At 36.6% G+C, this 17,096-nt stretch overlaps 1 protein-coding gene and 1 long non-coding RNA gene across 7 annotated transcripts in view; one reads left to right on the top strand and one right to left on the bottom strand.

Annotated features, from left to right (window-relative positions):
* The window catches only part of CCDC148 (coiled-coil domain containing 148), a 276,911-nt gene that overhangs the window by 143,658 nt on the left and 116,157 nt on the right, over positions 1–17,096 (top strand). For all 6 annotated transcript variants that reach the window (XM_042948861.1, XM_042948866.1, XM_042948863.1 and 3 more), the window contains one exon: positions 12,788–12,928. In XM_042948861.1, the coding sequence (XP_042804795.1) occupies positions 12,788–12,928 (141 nt within the window). The remainder of the gene's footprint in view (positions 1–12,787; positions 12,929–17,096) is intronic.
* On the bottom strand, positions 12,950–16,718 carry LOC122226152. The gene is made up of 2 exons (XR_006205494.1): positions 16,509–16,718; positions 12,950–13,116 (listed from the first exon to the last, which is right to left on the bottom strand). It is a non-coding gene; the product is annotated as an uncharacterized LOC122226152 (long non-coding RNA).

Genomic DNA, 17,096 nt, shown 5'->3' with positions numbered 1-17,096 from the left:
AATTTTTGTTCTCAGCAGTGGTCCCCATATCATAGCTCCAAAATTATCTTATTCTCATAAAAAACCCCAAACAAACCTGTTCCATTGTTTACTGGCCTATGAGCATTTCTCTTGAGGCTCTGTTAATTAAAATGATAACTCTAAGGGAAATATCAGAGCTGTGAGGTGTATGGCTATGCTAGTGTAAACTTGTGCATTTAAGAATAGTTTACTAATGCTTATTTACATTATATAATACACAACTTCCACTTTCCCTCTCTAGATATCATACCACCCTAAATACAGGGAAGGATTCTAGATAACTCCTTCTCTTGTCGGTAATCCCTTTCACTTGCATTAATTAAGCAAATGCCTTGTTAGGCAAATTTTATTTGTATTTTGTTTTTAACTATAGCCCAAGGTAAGATAGCTCAGAATTGCAGAATAAAAAGAGAAGTCATTCTGGGGTTGGTGGCTTTATGGAAAATCTCTGATACAAAATTGCTATTATTTCTGCTCAGCAGAAAGTTGCCTCAACTTTCTTATAGGATGTTTGTAAAATCACAGATATCTTTATAACGTGTTTCATAGAATACCTTCCATGAGTTTGCATTGTAGTGGATTTTATGGATTACAAAAACTGCATAAAACTTGACCTCAGAATATAAGCGGTACATAATCTAGTTGAGATGTGGGATATGCATGTGAAACGGTTAATAAACAAGACCATTTTTTTCTTTTCTTAAAAAAGGAGATATAATTGACATATAACATTGTATTAGTTTCAGGTGTACAATATAATGATTTGAAATATGTATATATTACATGAAGTGATTACTACAATTATTTTAGTTAACATCCATTGCCACACATAATTATTATTTAGCACTTAAGATTTACTCTCTCAGAAGTTTCAAATACACACTATAGTTAACCATAGTCATCATTCTGCATATTACCTCCCCAGGATTTATTTATCTTATCATTGGCACTTTGTGCCTTTGGACTCCCTTCACCTGTTTTGTCCACCCTTAACCTCTCCGTCTCTAGCAACCACCAATCTGTTCTTTGTATCTATGAGTGCATTTTGTTTGTTTTAGATTCCACATATAAGTAAGATCATACAGTATTTGTCTTCCTCTGACTTATTTCTCTTAGCATAATGCCCTCAAGGTCTTTTCTTCTCTTTTATGGCTTAATAAACACACACACACACACACACACACACACACACACACACACACATTATGTGTATAAGACATATTTTCTTTATCCATTCATCCATTGATGGACAATTAAATTTTTCCCAAGTTTTGGCAATAAACATGGGGTTGCAGATATCTTTTAAAAATAGTGGGTTTACTTCCTTCAAATAAATACCTGGAAATAGAATTGCTGGATCATATGGTATTTCTATTTTAATTTTTTATACTGTTTTCATAATGGCTACACAAATTTACATTCCCCTTTTCTCTGCATCCGTGCCAACACTTGTTATTTTTTGACTTTTTGATGATAGCTGTTCTAAAAGGTGTGAAGTGAGATCTCATTGTGGTTTTGATTTGCATGTCTCTGATGATTAGTGATGTTGAGCATTTCTTCATGTACGTGTTTGCCATTTGTATGCCTTCTTTGATAAAAGAATCTATTCAGATCCTCTGCCAACTGGATTGTTTTGTTCTCCCACTGAGTTGCTTGAGTTCTTTATATATTTTGGACATTAACCTCTTATCAGACATATAATTTACAAATATTTTCTCCCATTTGATAGATTGCCATTTTGTTTTGTTGATGGTTTCCTTTGCTGTGCAGAAGTTTTTTAGTTTGATGTAGTGTCACTTATTTATTTTTGCTTTTTTTTTGCCCTTGCTTTTATGTCAAAAAATCAAGATAGATAAGTAAGAGCTTACCCCTATGTTTTCATCTGGAAGTTTTATGGTTTTATAAATAAAACCTTTTTATAAAAGACAATAAAGTACTAAATATGTTTAACACACACTTAGTAAACATTCACTGTGTTCCAGACACTAAGATGATTTCTATGGGAGATAAAAAGGAGAATACGTCAGTACTCCTTATCTACATAGCTATGCACATATATAAGCCTTACCTTTCTGAAGACCTTCATTCCCAGAATATATACCCTAAAGTAGAGTCTTCATGTGTTCTGAAGTATTCTGTTCTCTTACAGTCTAATCCTCCTTCTTTAATGTGAAATAGTTCAAAGTTGAGTTCAGATCCTACCAGCTGTGTGATACCTTAATGATTTCAGCCTATCTTGTTAACAAAAGGGCAGAGAGCAGAGAGAAAGAGAGGATAAGTGGAAGGAAGTGTGATGTGTATAAGGAAGTGGTCAGCCTAAAGTTTCCTACTCTAATTATGGAATCCCAGAAGTGACATGCTTGATAGTAGGTATCTGGATCTTAGGTTTACAGCCTAAGCAAGTAAACAATTTCTAATCTCAGTCTTGGACACTCATTCATTCACCCAAGAAATATTCATAGAGCACCTACTTTGGGTGAGGCACTGTTTGAGGAGTGGGTTAGAGCAGTACATAAGGCCAAGTCCCTGTTATCATGGAGCTAAAAGTTTAGTGAGAAACACAGACAAGAAAATAAATTAATTGATGAATGATATAATTTTTTTTCAGTTTTGAGAAATAACTGGTGTATCACTATATCTTTAAGGTGTACAGGGTGATGATTTGGTATACATATATTATGAAATGATAACCACAACAGGTTTAGTTAATATCCATCATCTCGTAATCTATAATGTACCTAAATGTATCTAACAATAAAAGAAAAGAAAAAAAAATTCTCCTTGTAATGAAAATTCTTAGGATTTTATATAATGGTAAGTAAAATGAAAATAAAGCAAGACAGGCTTGAGAGTGACTGGATAGTGTCTATATTAGACACCATTCATGAATATAGATCAGAATTGGGATGGCAAATGTTGGGTGAAATCATTAGACGGGGCCCTGAATGACCCTGAAGGGCAGATGAACAGGAGTGAAGGCTTTCTAGGCAAATGCCTGGGACAAAGATAAGCATGAATATGTAAGAGCAGGGAGAAGAGGAAGAGGCAGAAGAGGAAGAAAGTCTGGCTTGTCTGCTCTGGGGAGTAATAGGAAATAAGGTCAGATGTGTGGGTTCAAGTCCAAATATGCCTTTAAAGATTGAATCCTCCTTTTGAATAAGGTGGTGTCCAAATAAGTAGGTATAGAAGCCACTTGAAATGGTAGCCTGTGCAAAGCCCCTAATATTAGAATCTTGAACAGGGGAGCAAATATATGTGACAAATAATCCAATAGACAAATGTATACAGAATGGGTTGAATTAAAGTGGCATGAAGTCAGGAAAGTCAACTGGAAAGCAATTGTAGCAATCCAAGAATATAGTTAACATTTGTGTAGCACATATACCTTCTTATCTCATTTATTCATCCAAACTTATTCACTGCACATTTATTAGGGTGTCAGGTGGTGTGTAAGGCACTGGGGATGTAATGGTGAGCTAATCTGGTGAGCTAGATAGTCCCTGTCCTTGTGGAGATCACAGTCTGGTTGAGAAGCAGATAGTGGTCATGTAATTACAAGACTGAACATCACATTTTAAACTGTGGTAAGTATCTTGAAGGCAAAGTAAGCTGTTACAAGAGCATGTAGCTGGGGGCTTCACCTCATGTAGGATGGGTGCGTAAGGCTTCACTGACCGCATAGGAACTGAAATTTGAACTAAGTAAGTACTGAGTAGGGAAAGGTATGGGGGAGGCAAGGAGGAAGAGTAGAGCATTCCAAACAAAGGAAATAGCATATGCAATATCCACACAGCTGAAGAAAATGTGCTCTCTTCGGGAATTTGTAAGATTGTCACGTGCTCCTGGAGTGCAGAGGTTGAGTCTATGCTTGCTATGGGGTTATGACCTGGGGCTGCAGACATAGGCAGGGCCAAATCCTGGAGGCCTTGTGGCCTATAGTTGGAAGCAGTGGAAAGCATTGAAAGTGTAGGCGGTAAGATGGGGCTGTGGGCATGGAATGAAATAACAGTAGACGCCAGATGCATCCTTGTAGCTTTAAAATGGGGGCTGTGAAGATGGAGAGAAGTGAATGGGTCTAAGAGATAGTCAGAGGTACTTGGTAATGGATTACATATGGAATGTCAGGGATAAGCAGTGTTGGAATGATGCTTGAGTTTTTGAGTTGTGCAGATTGATGGTGTTTGCACAGCAATCCTGTAAATTGTGTATCACTGTTATCCTATTTTACATTAGCCTGTAGTTCTAGGTAGTTAAGCAGTGTACCCCAGAGAATACCATTAATCATTTACAGGGGTAAGACTCAAGCTCTGGTTTATGGTCACAAAACCTGGGTTCTCTCATCTGTCCCGTGCTTCTGGGTTTATTGCAGGAGGAATAAGGACTGTGGCTTAATGATGACAATACAATAGCTTTAGTCTTTACATCACAGAGTCATAGAATTTTAGCATTGGAAGGAATTATAGAGAACTTCCTGCTGTATTTTTCAAGCTTCTCGAAATAAAATGAGAAATGTATTTTACATCACACACACACACACACACACACAGAGGAAACAAAAATTTCTTGAAACAGCATTACTATAATGACATGAGATGCACTTTGATATTTTCTGTTCTATTTTCTTTAATAACACTAGTTCCCATTCACAAAATTGATTTTATTATCTACTAATGAGTTATAGGCCTCTGTTCAAAAAAGTGATCTAGTCCTTTTCCTTTTCCAAAGAGGATTTGAGATTTGAGGTCCAAAAATAGGAAGTGATTTCCCCTGGATCTCGTAGCCAGCAGGCAAGTGATTTCCTGACTGTTAGCCCCATTTTCTGACAATATTATACAATTTGGCTTTGTCAGCTTCACACACAAAATTGAGAGGCTTGTAGATTTTTGTGCCTTATGAAAAAATATCTGTTGATTGTTTTCTGCTTATGACATTTAGTTTGTTTCTTTATCTACATGTCTTGTTTTACAGTAAAGTTAAGACTCTGCAGGATCCTATTAAATGAAAGTTTGCAAAACTTTCTTTGAAAAGTAAAGGACATGAAATAGTCAAGATAATAGAGAATAATCTTTGAGATTCTGAGAAAGACTAATAAAAAGCCACAGAAAATGGAAAGTGGTTATTCAAGGAAGGTGATAAAAAATGGACTTATGATGTCACCTAAGAAACCAAGGGACAATTGTGAAACCAAGAGGAATAACCAAGTCTTTTTGCTAAGTGAAAATGCCAAGGAGAGAATAGAAAGCGTTAATAACATATGCAAAATCACAGGTCCTTACTTCATGAGTAAAGTTTAAACACAAATGGAACACATGAGATTAAAAAGCTTAGGTAATATCGAAAAATAGTGGGACAATTGGAAAGAATTTAATGGAACTATCAGAATGTTTAAGATTTAATAAAATGAAAATTTGAAGTTTACTCAGGTGAACTGAATCTACAAACTTATAGGAACATTGAGGAAAAAGAGAAGGGGATTTGCTTGCCACAGTTTTGCACAATGTCCTCTAATATTGCTAGAAGCTGTTGAAAATCCTGGCAAGGTTTCCTGGATATTTTCTCTGTCAGACAAGCAGAGGAGGAGATTAGGAGGCATGGAAACAAGTAGGACTGGGGAAATCAAGGATCGAGAGTCTGGTGTGGGGGAGTCAGAAAATGGTAGCTTTATGGTGGTGGGGGGTTACTTTTTTTTTTTCTAAAGACAAGTCCAGTGGGAGGAAGGGAAAGTGTTGTTAGTCTAACTTCCAGGTATAACCTCCGAGCCTTACCCGTGCATATCCCAAGTATTTCTTGAACCCTTATTAAGTACCAGAAACCATGATAAGCTCTGTGTAGAGTTTATGAATAAGACAAATTTGGTTCCTGCCCTTAAGAAGTTTGTAGCCAAGTGGGAAGTACAGATAAATGATTTAATGCATGTTGTAATAAAAGGGAGGGACAAGGTGCTAGGGAAGTAGAGAAGAGGGACCTAACTTTGGACATGGTGAGTTAGGGAAGGCTTCCTGGAGCAAACAATATCTGACCTTAGACATGCATAAGGGTAAGTGGAAGTTAGCCAGATGGATTGTGAAGATGATAACTTGCTTGTCTCAAAGATCACATCATATCTTGTGTTCAATGCTTTTATAAAGACTAGGCCTGGCACACAATAAGCCCTCAGAAATGGCAGTTTTTAATATTTTATTATTGCCGGTTATAGGTAGTGGTCAGACAGAACTTTTCCTGTATAAGGCAACACACATGACACAATGTTTCCATGAATATGAGAAATAGAATTCTATATTAATTTTAATTGTCTATTATTATTTAACAGGCTTATAAAATACTTATATTCCTCATTGCAATTCATTTTGCTTGCAGAGGAAAATTACAGAGCATGTCATATATCGTGATGTCTCCATTTAAGGAAAATATAAATAAAATAGAATCAGGATAATATGACTTAAAGAAATTGTAGAAGTCACCTGATCCAGTATTCCCTTTTAACACATAAGAAAAATGAGTTAGCCATTTGCTCAAACTAACAACATTGTTGGTTAGTGCAGAGATAAGACAAAAAAAGCAGGTGTTCCGACCAACATTTCAATACTCATGTCCTTTATACTACATTGCCACTTGTAATTTTTTCAAAGCACTCAACTTTGTTGCAAAATTGTGTTAATATTGTTATCCTGATGTTAATTTCCATTACTACCTTTGACGTTTTGATGGGCTTCATTTTTTGCTTTTCTAGTACTTTATTTACTCTGAGAATATGTGTGTTTATTAATTTCACTTCAACCATTTTACTTTTACATTAAGAGCAAGGGACACATGTAATGCTACCAACCATTTTCATTTTAAACCCTTAATTTATTATTTGCAATAGATGAATGTATTTTAAACTTCATTTGTTCTTTGTTGGGTTAAGGTTTCATTCAGATTGTACCTTTGGCAGGAATATTGAAGTATTAACTAAAGACCTGGAAAAATGTCCTGTGGTTAATAATCTAAATAATGCTTTCCTTATAACAGGCTCCTGCCTGCCACTGAGGTAATGTTCTTTCATGGTGATTATTGTTGCACAGTTATGTTCACATGCTTTGTTTAAAGCTATATAATTAACAAACCCTTTAAAATAAAACCACTAAAATGTTCTCCTGGGTCATTCTTCCTTTTGCTCACTGTTCACTAAAGAATCTTCTATACTTTAGCTTATTGTGATAATATTGATTCCTTTGCCCACCTGCCAGCTTCCTTATTCTTGGGCATCTCGAAAATACCATAATTGGTTGTCATTCTCTCCACATGGGAGCCATCCACATCCCTTGGCTGCCTCTGGGGATCCATTGGATAAGGATTTTGTTTTCAATGGTACCCTTTTCCCACCAAATTCTTTACCATGTCCATTGTGCATTCCAAAAAGCCCTGTTCATCCTACTGCCTGGACACCGACTGATGCAGAGCCTGTTTGTCATCAAGATCTCACAACCCCAGCTACTTAGGATATAATGCTACCTTCCACAACTTTCTCTCCTTTCTTCTTTACCTTTTTTTAGGTATGGTTATAATTACAGATAATATTGTGAGTTATTGATTTCAAGCAAACCTCTACGGGTCCCTGACCATTCTCATGATTCCAATATTAAATGGAAGCAATTTAGTTTCTAAAGGCTGATGCTGACTTGCTCGAGAGTCTTTTCCCCAGAGTTTTATATATACATGTATTGCCTGACAGCTGAACCCATTGGCTTTTGGTTACTAAACCTGTATTTGTTTCAGGATTCTTTAGTGTGTTTTCCCACTTAAAAATCTACCATAGCCTCTCATGATATGGTTTTTACTTATGTTGATTTAATATAAACTTAACCAGTTAAAAAATTAAAAAAAATAAAAAACTACCATATTCTTTTCTTCTCTGGAGAACAGGAGAAACATCATTAACAACATTATTAAATGATAATTCCCTTAAGTTATTTTAAATCAAAAGGTGAGAAGAGTACTTCTAGAACCCAAACTTCTTTTACTGAAATTTATAAAAACAATTTTAGTATTCAGAAAGGCTAAATGTATGCCATTTTTCTTTTCATTAGTTCAGTGTGTCTCAAATCTCCCTTTCTACTGTCTGAGAACTTTGAGGCTACAGCATTTTATTATATGAAACTCTTTGGACATACATGAGATTTTATGGTTTATTTATTTATTATTTATTTATTCATACAGAATTTGTAGTGTGGAAAAATTTAAACACACACAAGTGTATTATCACTCGGTTCCAACGGTTATCAACTCACTAGTCAAATTTGTCTCATCTATATCCTTACCCACTCTCCCATGACCACTGGGCCCTAGTGAGCAAATCCCCATTTCATCTGTTAGTATTTCAGTATCTATCTCTAAAATTAAAAACACTCTTTTAAAAAACATAACTATATTATAATCATATCTAAAAACACTAACAATATTTCCTAATAGCATCAAGTAACCAATATAGAAATATTTTTGTTTTGTAATTTATTTTTATATTTAGTTTATTCAAATCAAAACCAAATATAATCTACATATTGCATTTGATTGATGTTTCTTAAATCTTTTTTTTTTTAATTTTTTAATGTTTGTTTTTGAGAGAGAGAGACAGAGCATGAGCGGGGGAGGGGCAGAGAGGGAGACAGAATCTGAGGTAGGCTCCAGGCTCTGAGCTGCCTTCACAGAGCCCCATGTGGGGCTCAAACTCACAAACCGAGAGCTCATGACCTGAACTGAAGTTGGACACTTAACTGAATGAGCCACTCACATGCCCCGAAAGTCCTTTATAGTTTTTCAAATTTCAATTTTGTTGATTGCATGTTTCTCCACTGTCTGAATTTCCTATATCTTGATAAATAGGTCTAGATATTTGATATTCATTTTTATTTCTTGGCAAGAATACTTCATGGCAATATTGCATATTTCCATCAGGAGGCCAAGATATCAGCTTGTTTCTCTGTGACATTAAGATTGTTCAGTGTGTTCAGTTGTTGCTAGCCATTATAAAGTTTCCCACCTGCTATTAATGTGTTTAGTAGCCACTGATGATCATAAACAAGGATTTATTATTTCAGCAAGTGTTACAAAATGATCTATTCTAATATTTTTATTTCTTCTCCATTTATTAGGCTTTTTAAAAAACATTTTATTTTGGTAAATTAAATAGAAGGTAATTATTGAGCACCTATGATGTGCTAGCACTCTGCTAGAAGGTGTAAGAGGAAAACAAAATACATAGGTATCATGGAACTTGCTATAAATAAAAATTAAACATGCTCAAAATGATTAGAGAACAGCTATGGTATGGTAAGTGAAGTAAGAAAAGGGAAATGACCATGGGTTGAAAAATGTTTCATGAAAGATGCAGGACATGTATTGGGCCAAGGAGCATCCTAGGAAATAGGGGGAGACTGAGGGTGTTCCAGGTGGGAGAATAGTATGGACTATGCCATGAGGCTAAGAACAAGAATGGCCACATATGAGAAGGCACAGGAAAGAATCTGTGTAGAGATTACACTTTAAGTTAAAATGGGACATTGATTGTGAGTAAGAAAACTAAATTACTAAGGTCTTATTTGGATAAATTGGCATCACCCCACGAACTCTGGTATTTTTCTAAATACGTTTGTCAGGTAGACTTTGGGTGAACTAGGAAACTACAGCAAAGTGGTCAAGGGAAATTCAATACGTTAGAAATTGATTTGTCATAAGTAAAGCCCATCTGATCTTAAGAAATGTAAGATTGGGGGCGCCTGGGTGGTTCAGTTGGTTAAGTGTCCAACTCTTGATTTCGGCTCAGGAAATGAGCTCACAAGTCATGAGTTCGAGCCCCGCATCAGGCTCTACACTGAGAGTGCAGAGCCTCCTTTGGGTTCTACCTCTCTCTCTCTCTCTCTCTCTGCTCCCACTCACTCTATCTCTGTCTCAAATAAATTAAAAAAATAAACTTAAAAACAAAGAAATATAATGGGAATGCAAGCTGGAGTAGCCACTCTGGAAAACAGTATGGAGGTTCCTCAAAAAACTAAAAATAGAACTACCCTACGACCCAGCAATTGCACTACTAGGCATTTATCCACGGGATACAGGTGTGCTGTTTTGAAGGGACACATGCATCCCCATGTTTATAGTAGCACTATCAACAATAGCCAAAGTATGGAAAGAGCCCAAATGTCCATCAATGGATGAATGGATAAAGAAGATGTGGTATATATATACAATGGAGTACTACTCGGCAGTCAAAAAGAATGAAATCTTGCCATTTGAAACTACGTGGATGGAACTGGAGGGTATTATGCTAAGTGAAATTAGTCAGAGAAAGACAAAAATCATAGGACTTCACTCATATGAGGACTTTAAGAGAGAAAACAGATGAACATAAGGGAAGGGAAACAAAAATAATATAAAAACAGGGAGGGGACAAAACAGAAGAAACTCATAAATATGGAGAACAAACTGAGGGTTAATGGAGGGGCTGTGGGAAAGGGGATGGGCTAAATGGGTAAGGGGCACAAAGGAATCTACTCCTGAAATCATTGTTGCACTATATGCTAATCTGGATGTAAATTTTAACAAATAAAAAAAAAAAAGAAAGAAATATAAGAATGCCCAAGTCAGATATAAAATGTAAAGAATTAGTCATTTTGATAGGTGTACACAATAATAAAAAAATACAAACCACACAGATGCTTGTTGTTCCACAGAACAATCCCGGATGTTTGAAAGAAGAGACAGGTGCACAGGGCTTGGTGTGAGACTGTGGCAATGTTAAAGATGTTGAATTTAATTTTGAAAATATTGTATTTTGGGTGCACATGCAAAAAGTAAAGGCCTTAAGCATTTGTTAGGTTGGGATTGCAGACAAAAAGGCAAAGCTTAAATTGTACATTTTAGTCATATGCACAGAAGTGATAGGTTAACTTGTAGGAGACACACATGAGCATAGAGAGGCTGAGCTGAGGTCAAAGAGAAAGGATAACAGTAGAATTTGGGGTGGAAGGTGGACAAAGAGAGCAGGAAAAGAAAAGAATAGTATCCATTGGTGGAGAAGTAGAGAGAACAAGGTTGTGGGTCAGGAAAGAGCTTTCATCAAGAAGAGATGGTCACCAGGGTCCACATGATATAACACCATCACTAGCAACACTTGACAAGACGCATGACTTTAATACAGTATGTTACAGATGGAAGATGGTTTGCAGGAAGGAGTGGTTTGGAAGCAGATCAGGACAGAAAGCATGATGATCTTATTCTAGGAATGGGCTTCCAAAGAAGATAAATATAATGGCCAGGATAAGCAGCAGATTGGGAAACCTAGGTGTGTCTGAGAAACAAGAGTCTGAATTTCCTTGGTTATTCTGATAAATAGGGGAAGTATATTTTTAGAAAACAGACTTTGAATATTGAAAGTGAGAAAAGAGCTTAACTATTAGTCACTTTAATTCCTTGTATTTTATATATTCCATTCTCATTTTATGTATTACCATAATGAGTCATGCTTATATTAAATATAAGACATGAGGTATTAAATTGGTAACGCTAGTTTCTTCCTTTTCTAAAAAGAATTCTGCACACATCTCCATCTCCCTTTTCTCTGATTTCTCAGCTTTCTTAGTGCGCATGGAAAGTGTAAATGTTTGTTTCTATTTTGTTAGTTTCATTGGTTTGCTGCCTACAAAGATAACATATTTGTTGTGAAAATGTCACTCAGTACAGAAAGGCTTAAAGAATAAATTTTTAACATTTCTTGAAATGATGCTATTCAGAGATAACTAGTATTATTACTTTGATAAATCTCCTTCCAAAACTTTTTCTACGGATAGATGCATAGATGATGTTTTATATTAAGGACATCATACTATTAATGTGGTTTTGCACCTACTTTTTTGCATCTAATAATATGTTGTGGATATTTTCTATGTCAATGAATAAAGGTATATAATATTCTTTTTCAATAACAGTCATTATATGAAAATGCCATAATTAATTTAAGCCACCACCTGTTGCCAGACATTTAGACTCTTTCTAATTTTTTTGTGTAAGCAGCACTGCAGTGAACATTCCTATGGATACATTTTTGTGCACTTATTCAATTGACTGTCTTCTTTGAATAGCTTCCCCCAAATAGGATCGTGGGTCAAAGGTTATGCATATTTTATATTGTGATACATATTTACATATCGCCTCGGGTCCTTTAGAAGTGTTATACCAATTACACTTCTACCAATAACACCTACCAGTACCCAGAAAGTTCTTTTAAACGTCTTAGACATTTTTTTTTCATCTTCATTCAGGCTCATTTCCTTCACATACGAAATAAAAGGATGAAATATATTAGTGGTTCTTAAACTTTTTAGGATCTTAGGATCATTTCAGAATTTTTGAAAACTGTTGACCAGAAACTGGAACCGTTGTTCCAGAAAAACATACTTGTGCAAAAACACAGAAATTTTTACATACTATTTATGAGAATTCATAGATTATTTGAAATCAATTCACAGACTCTTTGGGATCTCACTCCATGAATCCAAGTGAAAAATCTCTGAAATGAGATGATTTTAAAGTTACTCTCTTTTTAACATACATGCATACACACACACACACTTCATATACATCATGCACATATCACACACTCATGTGCACACAGAATTTTAATGAGTATTTGGAAAAACTTTGACACCTGCTTGATATAGAACCTAGTCTCATTGTGATCTGTGAAATCACTTGACTGGGTATAGCTATTGGAATGAATTTCTATTTATTTCAGGTTCTTCAATGGCGAGCCCACCAGGAAGAAGCAGCAAGACTGGAAATGGAAATTTCTGCCAGAAGAAGAGAAAAGGAGGAGGAGAGAGAGAAGCTATGGAAGAAGAAGGAATTGTTTCAAAGAGCAGAGAAGAAAAAGAAAGTATGTAATCTGCTATTGTTGTGAATGTGCTAATGAATGTTTAATTGCCTGATTGAGCTTTGGGTGATCTTGGTGTTTGGCATGGAATCATCATAGGTAGTTCTTAGATTCATGAGATTCTAGTCTTGCTTCAGTTCATTTAAGCTTCAGAGGTTCATTGGACATGGAGGGGAATCCGCTTTACTGACCTGCATGAGCACAAGAAATTGTGATTAGAAGCAATGCTATAGGTAAAGACAAGACAGGGTTTGTGACTGCTGAGTCTTGTACTAACTAGGGACACGTGGGAGAGCATTTTGTTTGCAGTGCAGCAACTGACGGTCAAAGGTGTCTTTGCTGATAAAATACGTTGTACTAGGGTCAGAGCAACTCATGCAATACAAAAGGCCCTTTAAAGAATTTACTTCTTGTTTTATTATTTGTTATATTGTTTGTTTTTCATTTACTGACATAAATTCATCACTCTACTTTTCAGAAAACATTTGCTTCCCAGTTTTCAAAATACTAATCACAACACTTATTAACAGCTTTAAAACGATTGCCGACAATCTGTGGAAGAAAATAGTGTATTTGAGGCAGGATTTTAAAAATATATTTGGGGTATTTATTTAGATATTTTTGTTTGTTTACACCTCAAAAACTGATAAAAATAATCACATTAGTACTCATCACCTAGCACTGAATTTACTCAGGATTTACTCAGGACCTCCCCAAAGTAAGTCTCGATCATAAATTTTATTTCTATCTTTCCAAGCCATCTATTGCTTTTAACATCTTTTAATACATAGGTTGTGACTTTTACATTTTCTTTTCATGAATACTCTCTTACTGTATCATTTTGCAGCATGTACTTCTTTATTTAACTCTACATTTTTGAGATATAGCCATATTAATAGGCAGAGACTTAGTTCACCCCTTTCTACTGCTACATGGTATTTCATTATAGAACGAGGCTACTGTTTATCCCTTCTGTTAGTGGTTGACATTTACATTTCTAAAGTTTTGTTCTTGCACCTGTGCTGAAGCAGCCACTTGTCACATCAACTGGGGCACATGTGCACAGCTTTCTCTACAGTACACTGAGGAGGAGAATTACTATGTGATAGGATTTCTATGGTTTCAATTTTATATGCCTTTTTTCTTTATAAGGTATTATAAATTTTCTTTTTGACTTTTGCCAATGTGATGAATGTGAACAGTATCTTGGTGTCTTCAACTGGATTCTCCTGATCACTTGTGAGATTGAAAATTTCCTTATGTTTATTGGGTGATTTTCTTCCTTTGGGAATTGTTTATTAGTGCTTTTTATCTACTTGTCTATTTTTCTTTATTAATCTGTAGAAGTTCTTTATAAACTCTGGATATTATTGCTTTCCATTTGTTATATAGGTTGCAAATTTATTTTCTTTCATTGGACATCTGCCTTTACATTTGGTCTGTAGTGTCTGTAGGTTCATGGAAATTTAAAGTGATCAAGGAATCAAAGTTATTAAACTTTCTTTAAAAGATATTTTATTTTCTTTTTTATTTTTTGAGAGAGATAGAAAGAGAGAGAATAGTAAGCAGGCTCCAAACTCGGCATGGACTCTCTTGCATGGCTTGATCCCATGCCCCGGGATCATGACCTGAGCCAAAAACAAGAGTCAGACACTCAACAGACTGAGCCACCCAGATGCCCCTAAACTGTTTCTCTTTGTGAACTGTGCTTTCCTTTATGAACCATGACCTGGTAGTGAGAACACCTCTACAGAGTTTATGCTTTTGCTCAGGGCCCTACACATTTTACTGGCTCAGGACCAGTGCATATATTAACTGTGAGATTCGGGACCAATTCTGTGAGGTTGGAGTGGCTGCTGACTTAGCACTCATGCACAGCACCAGCCTGGGTTCTGCTGCTGACCCCTTCCCTGCTCTGGTCCCAAGCAGAAAGTCAGCTTCCTTGTCACTTCTGGGGAGTGGTCCTGGTGTGTCTCAGTCCCATTTGGTGTTTGGACAAGTTCTACAGGACTTCTTGCTCTTTTTTAAGTGGCATGGTTCCAGCTCCTGTATATAAATCCCACACCTAATATTGAACACCCAACCACCAGCTCCTCAGGCCTGTTTCAGGCTCAGTTCTGCCCAAGGGCCCCTTGGCTTTGGCTCCCTCTTACTGCTCTGACTTTATGTCCCATCTTTATCTTCAGCACTGGGGCATTGTGTGTCTTTGTGTTATAGTTTGCCCCAAATTTCTATGTGTTTAAACTGGGAAAGGAGATTTCTTTAAAAACATTTTTTTAACGTTTTAATTTATTTTTGAGAGAGACAGAGCACAAGTGGGGCAGTGGCAGAGAGAGGGAGACACGGAAGCCGAAGCAGGCTCCAGGCTCTGAGCTGTCAGCACAGAGCCAGACCCGGGCCTCAAACTCGTGAGCTGCGAGATTATGACCTGAGCTGAAGTCGGATGCTTAACTGACTGAGCCACCCAGAGGAACCAACTGAGCCCCTAAACTGGGAAAGGAGATTTCTATGTCAACTCAGACATACTGACCAAAGTTCTGGCTGCCTTTATATATACTACAAATCCAGACTCTCTTTGTTCTAACTGTTTTATATGCTGGAGACAAATTTTAGTTCTTTGGTGTTTAACAGCAGTTTGGCAGAAACCCTCCTATAATTTCTCAAGTCAGAAGCTCCCCTGGCTTGAAGCTGACTGCTTTGTTAGCTGGTGCTCTGTTTTTCTCCATCCACCATCTTTCCTGCCTGGATTTCTCTTCTCATAAGTGAACAGCAGCAGAGATAGAGAAACAACTCCATGTATAAAACCCCACGTGAGGATTCTGAAGAACAGAGAATTCTCCTAATTTTTCTTCTCAGCAATTTGTCTGTTAGAGAATGATACTGTCTTTTTGTGGAGTAACATTTTAATTTGTATCCAATGCCAAAGTTTACCATGGTAGGTGCCCAGTTCTTTTCAAACTGATCTTCAAATCTGTGCTTTAAAACTCGAGTTGAACATAACATTCACAGTTTTCATAGTTTTATCCCAAGACTCAAGGAAAGTTTTGAGTCATAGGCTGTTGGGTGATAATGGTAATATTTCAGAAGCATCTCTTCACTTTTAAAATTATTGTCATGATAAAATCAAAAGATAAAGTCTTTCCATAAACTATCCCTAGGAGCTATTGTAAGAAACAAAATTACTGTGCTAGGTGAACCTTAAAGCGCCCGATATGTAATATTGGTCCCAGTGTTCCCCTTTCACTAGACATGGCTCTTTGGGTGGCTTGGAGAACATAAAAACTACTCTGCATCACAGCATTTTAAGATGTTTTGTTGCTGCCTGGTGCCTGGTGTTCTATGGGATCAAAGCAAGGATAGTTTCAGCCTCACTCTCAAAACAGAGATTTCAACCAAGGCTCACATAAAAAGGAGACCTAGTCCTTCCTTAGTCTAGCATGTCACAATTCTCTCCCAGTGTGACCAGTTCCTAATCTATCATTGAAGCTCCCCACATTGTAGAGCTGAGGGATAGAGCATGATCAGGGAAGTCAGAGTAACTTCACCAGCCATGGTCCACCAGCCCTGTGACCTTCTGCCTTACCTCAAAGATGTTTCTGGGGAGGAAGCTATCATTTTGTGATCTCATAGCCTCAAGTGACATCATATCAGTAAATATCGATAGACTCAGCCTTCCATAAAAGCTTGGCATGTAGGTGGTCTCCCTTATCCTCAGGTAATGTGGCAAATACTCAGAATTATATTCATCCCACAGGTAACCAGGGAAGAGGAGAAACAGTTCTAAAATAAAAGAAGGTAGGCTATCATAAACAGAATGTAGGCTAGAGGGCTAGAACACTGCTTCTCAGAAGATTTGAGAAGCTCTGTGCTTAGGAGGGAATCCAGAGTACCTTCTCAATTCAGATCAAGGCTATTCTCTCAGTGTGGGAGTCTGTGGGTTCTTATGAGAACAATTTATCATGAAATCTCTTTCCCAGTGTTTCTTAATCTAATAATATGCTGATCTAAAGAGCTACGAGTGGCAGGGGGTGGGGGGAAGGTAGACACAGAAGAATGATAAAAAAAAATAATAATTCCCAGACCATAAAATCTACTTCTTCAGTATTGTTGGGATATAAAGGGGCCAATGGATAATGGCCAATGGGCCTGTGACAGGTAGGCTCCTAAGATG

The sequence above is a fragment of the Panthera leo genome, chromosome C1 (assembly GCF_018350215.1).
Source record: "Panthera leo isolate Ple1 chromosome C1, P.leo_Ple1_pat1.1, whole genome shotgun sequence".
Lineage (NCBI taxonomy): Eukaryota > Metazoa > Chordata > Mammalia > Carnivora > Felidae > Panthera > Panthera leo.
Note: the sequence above shows the minus strand (reverse complement) of the source record. Positions and strands in the feature narration are given on the sequence as shown.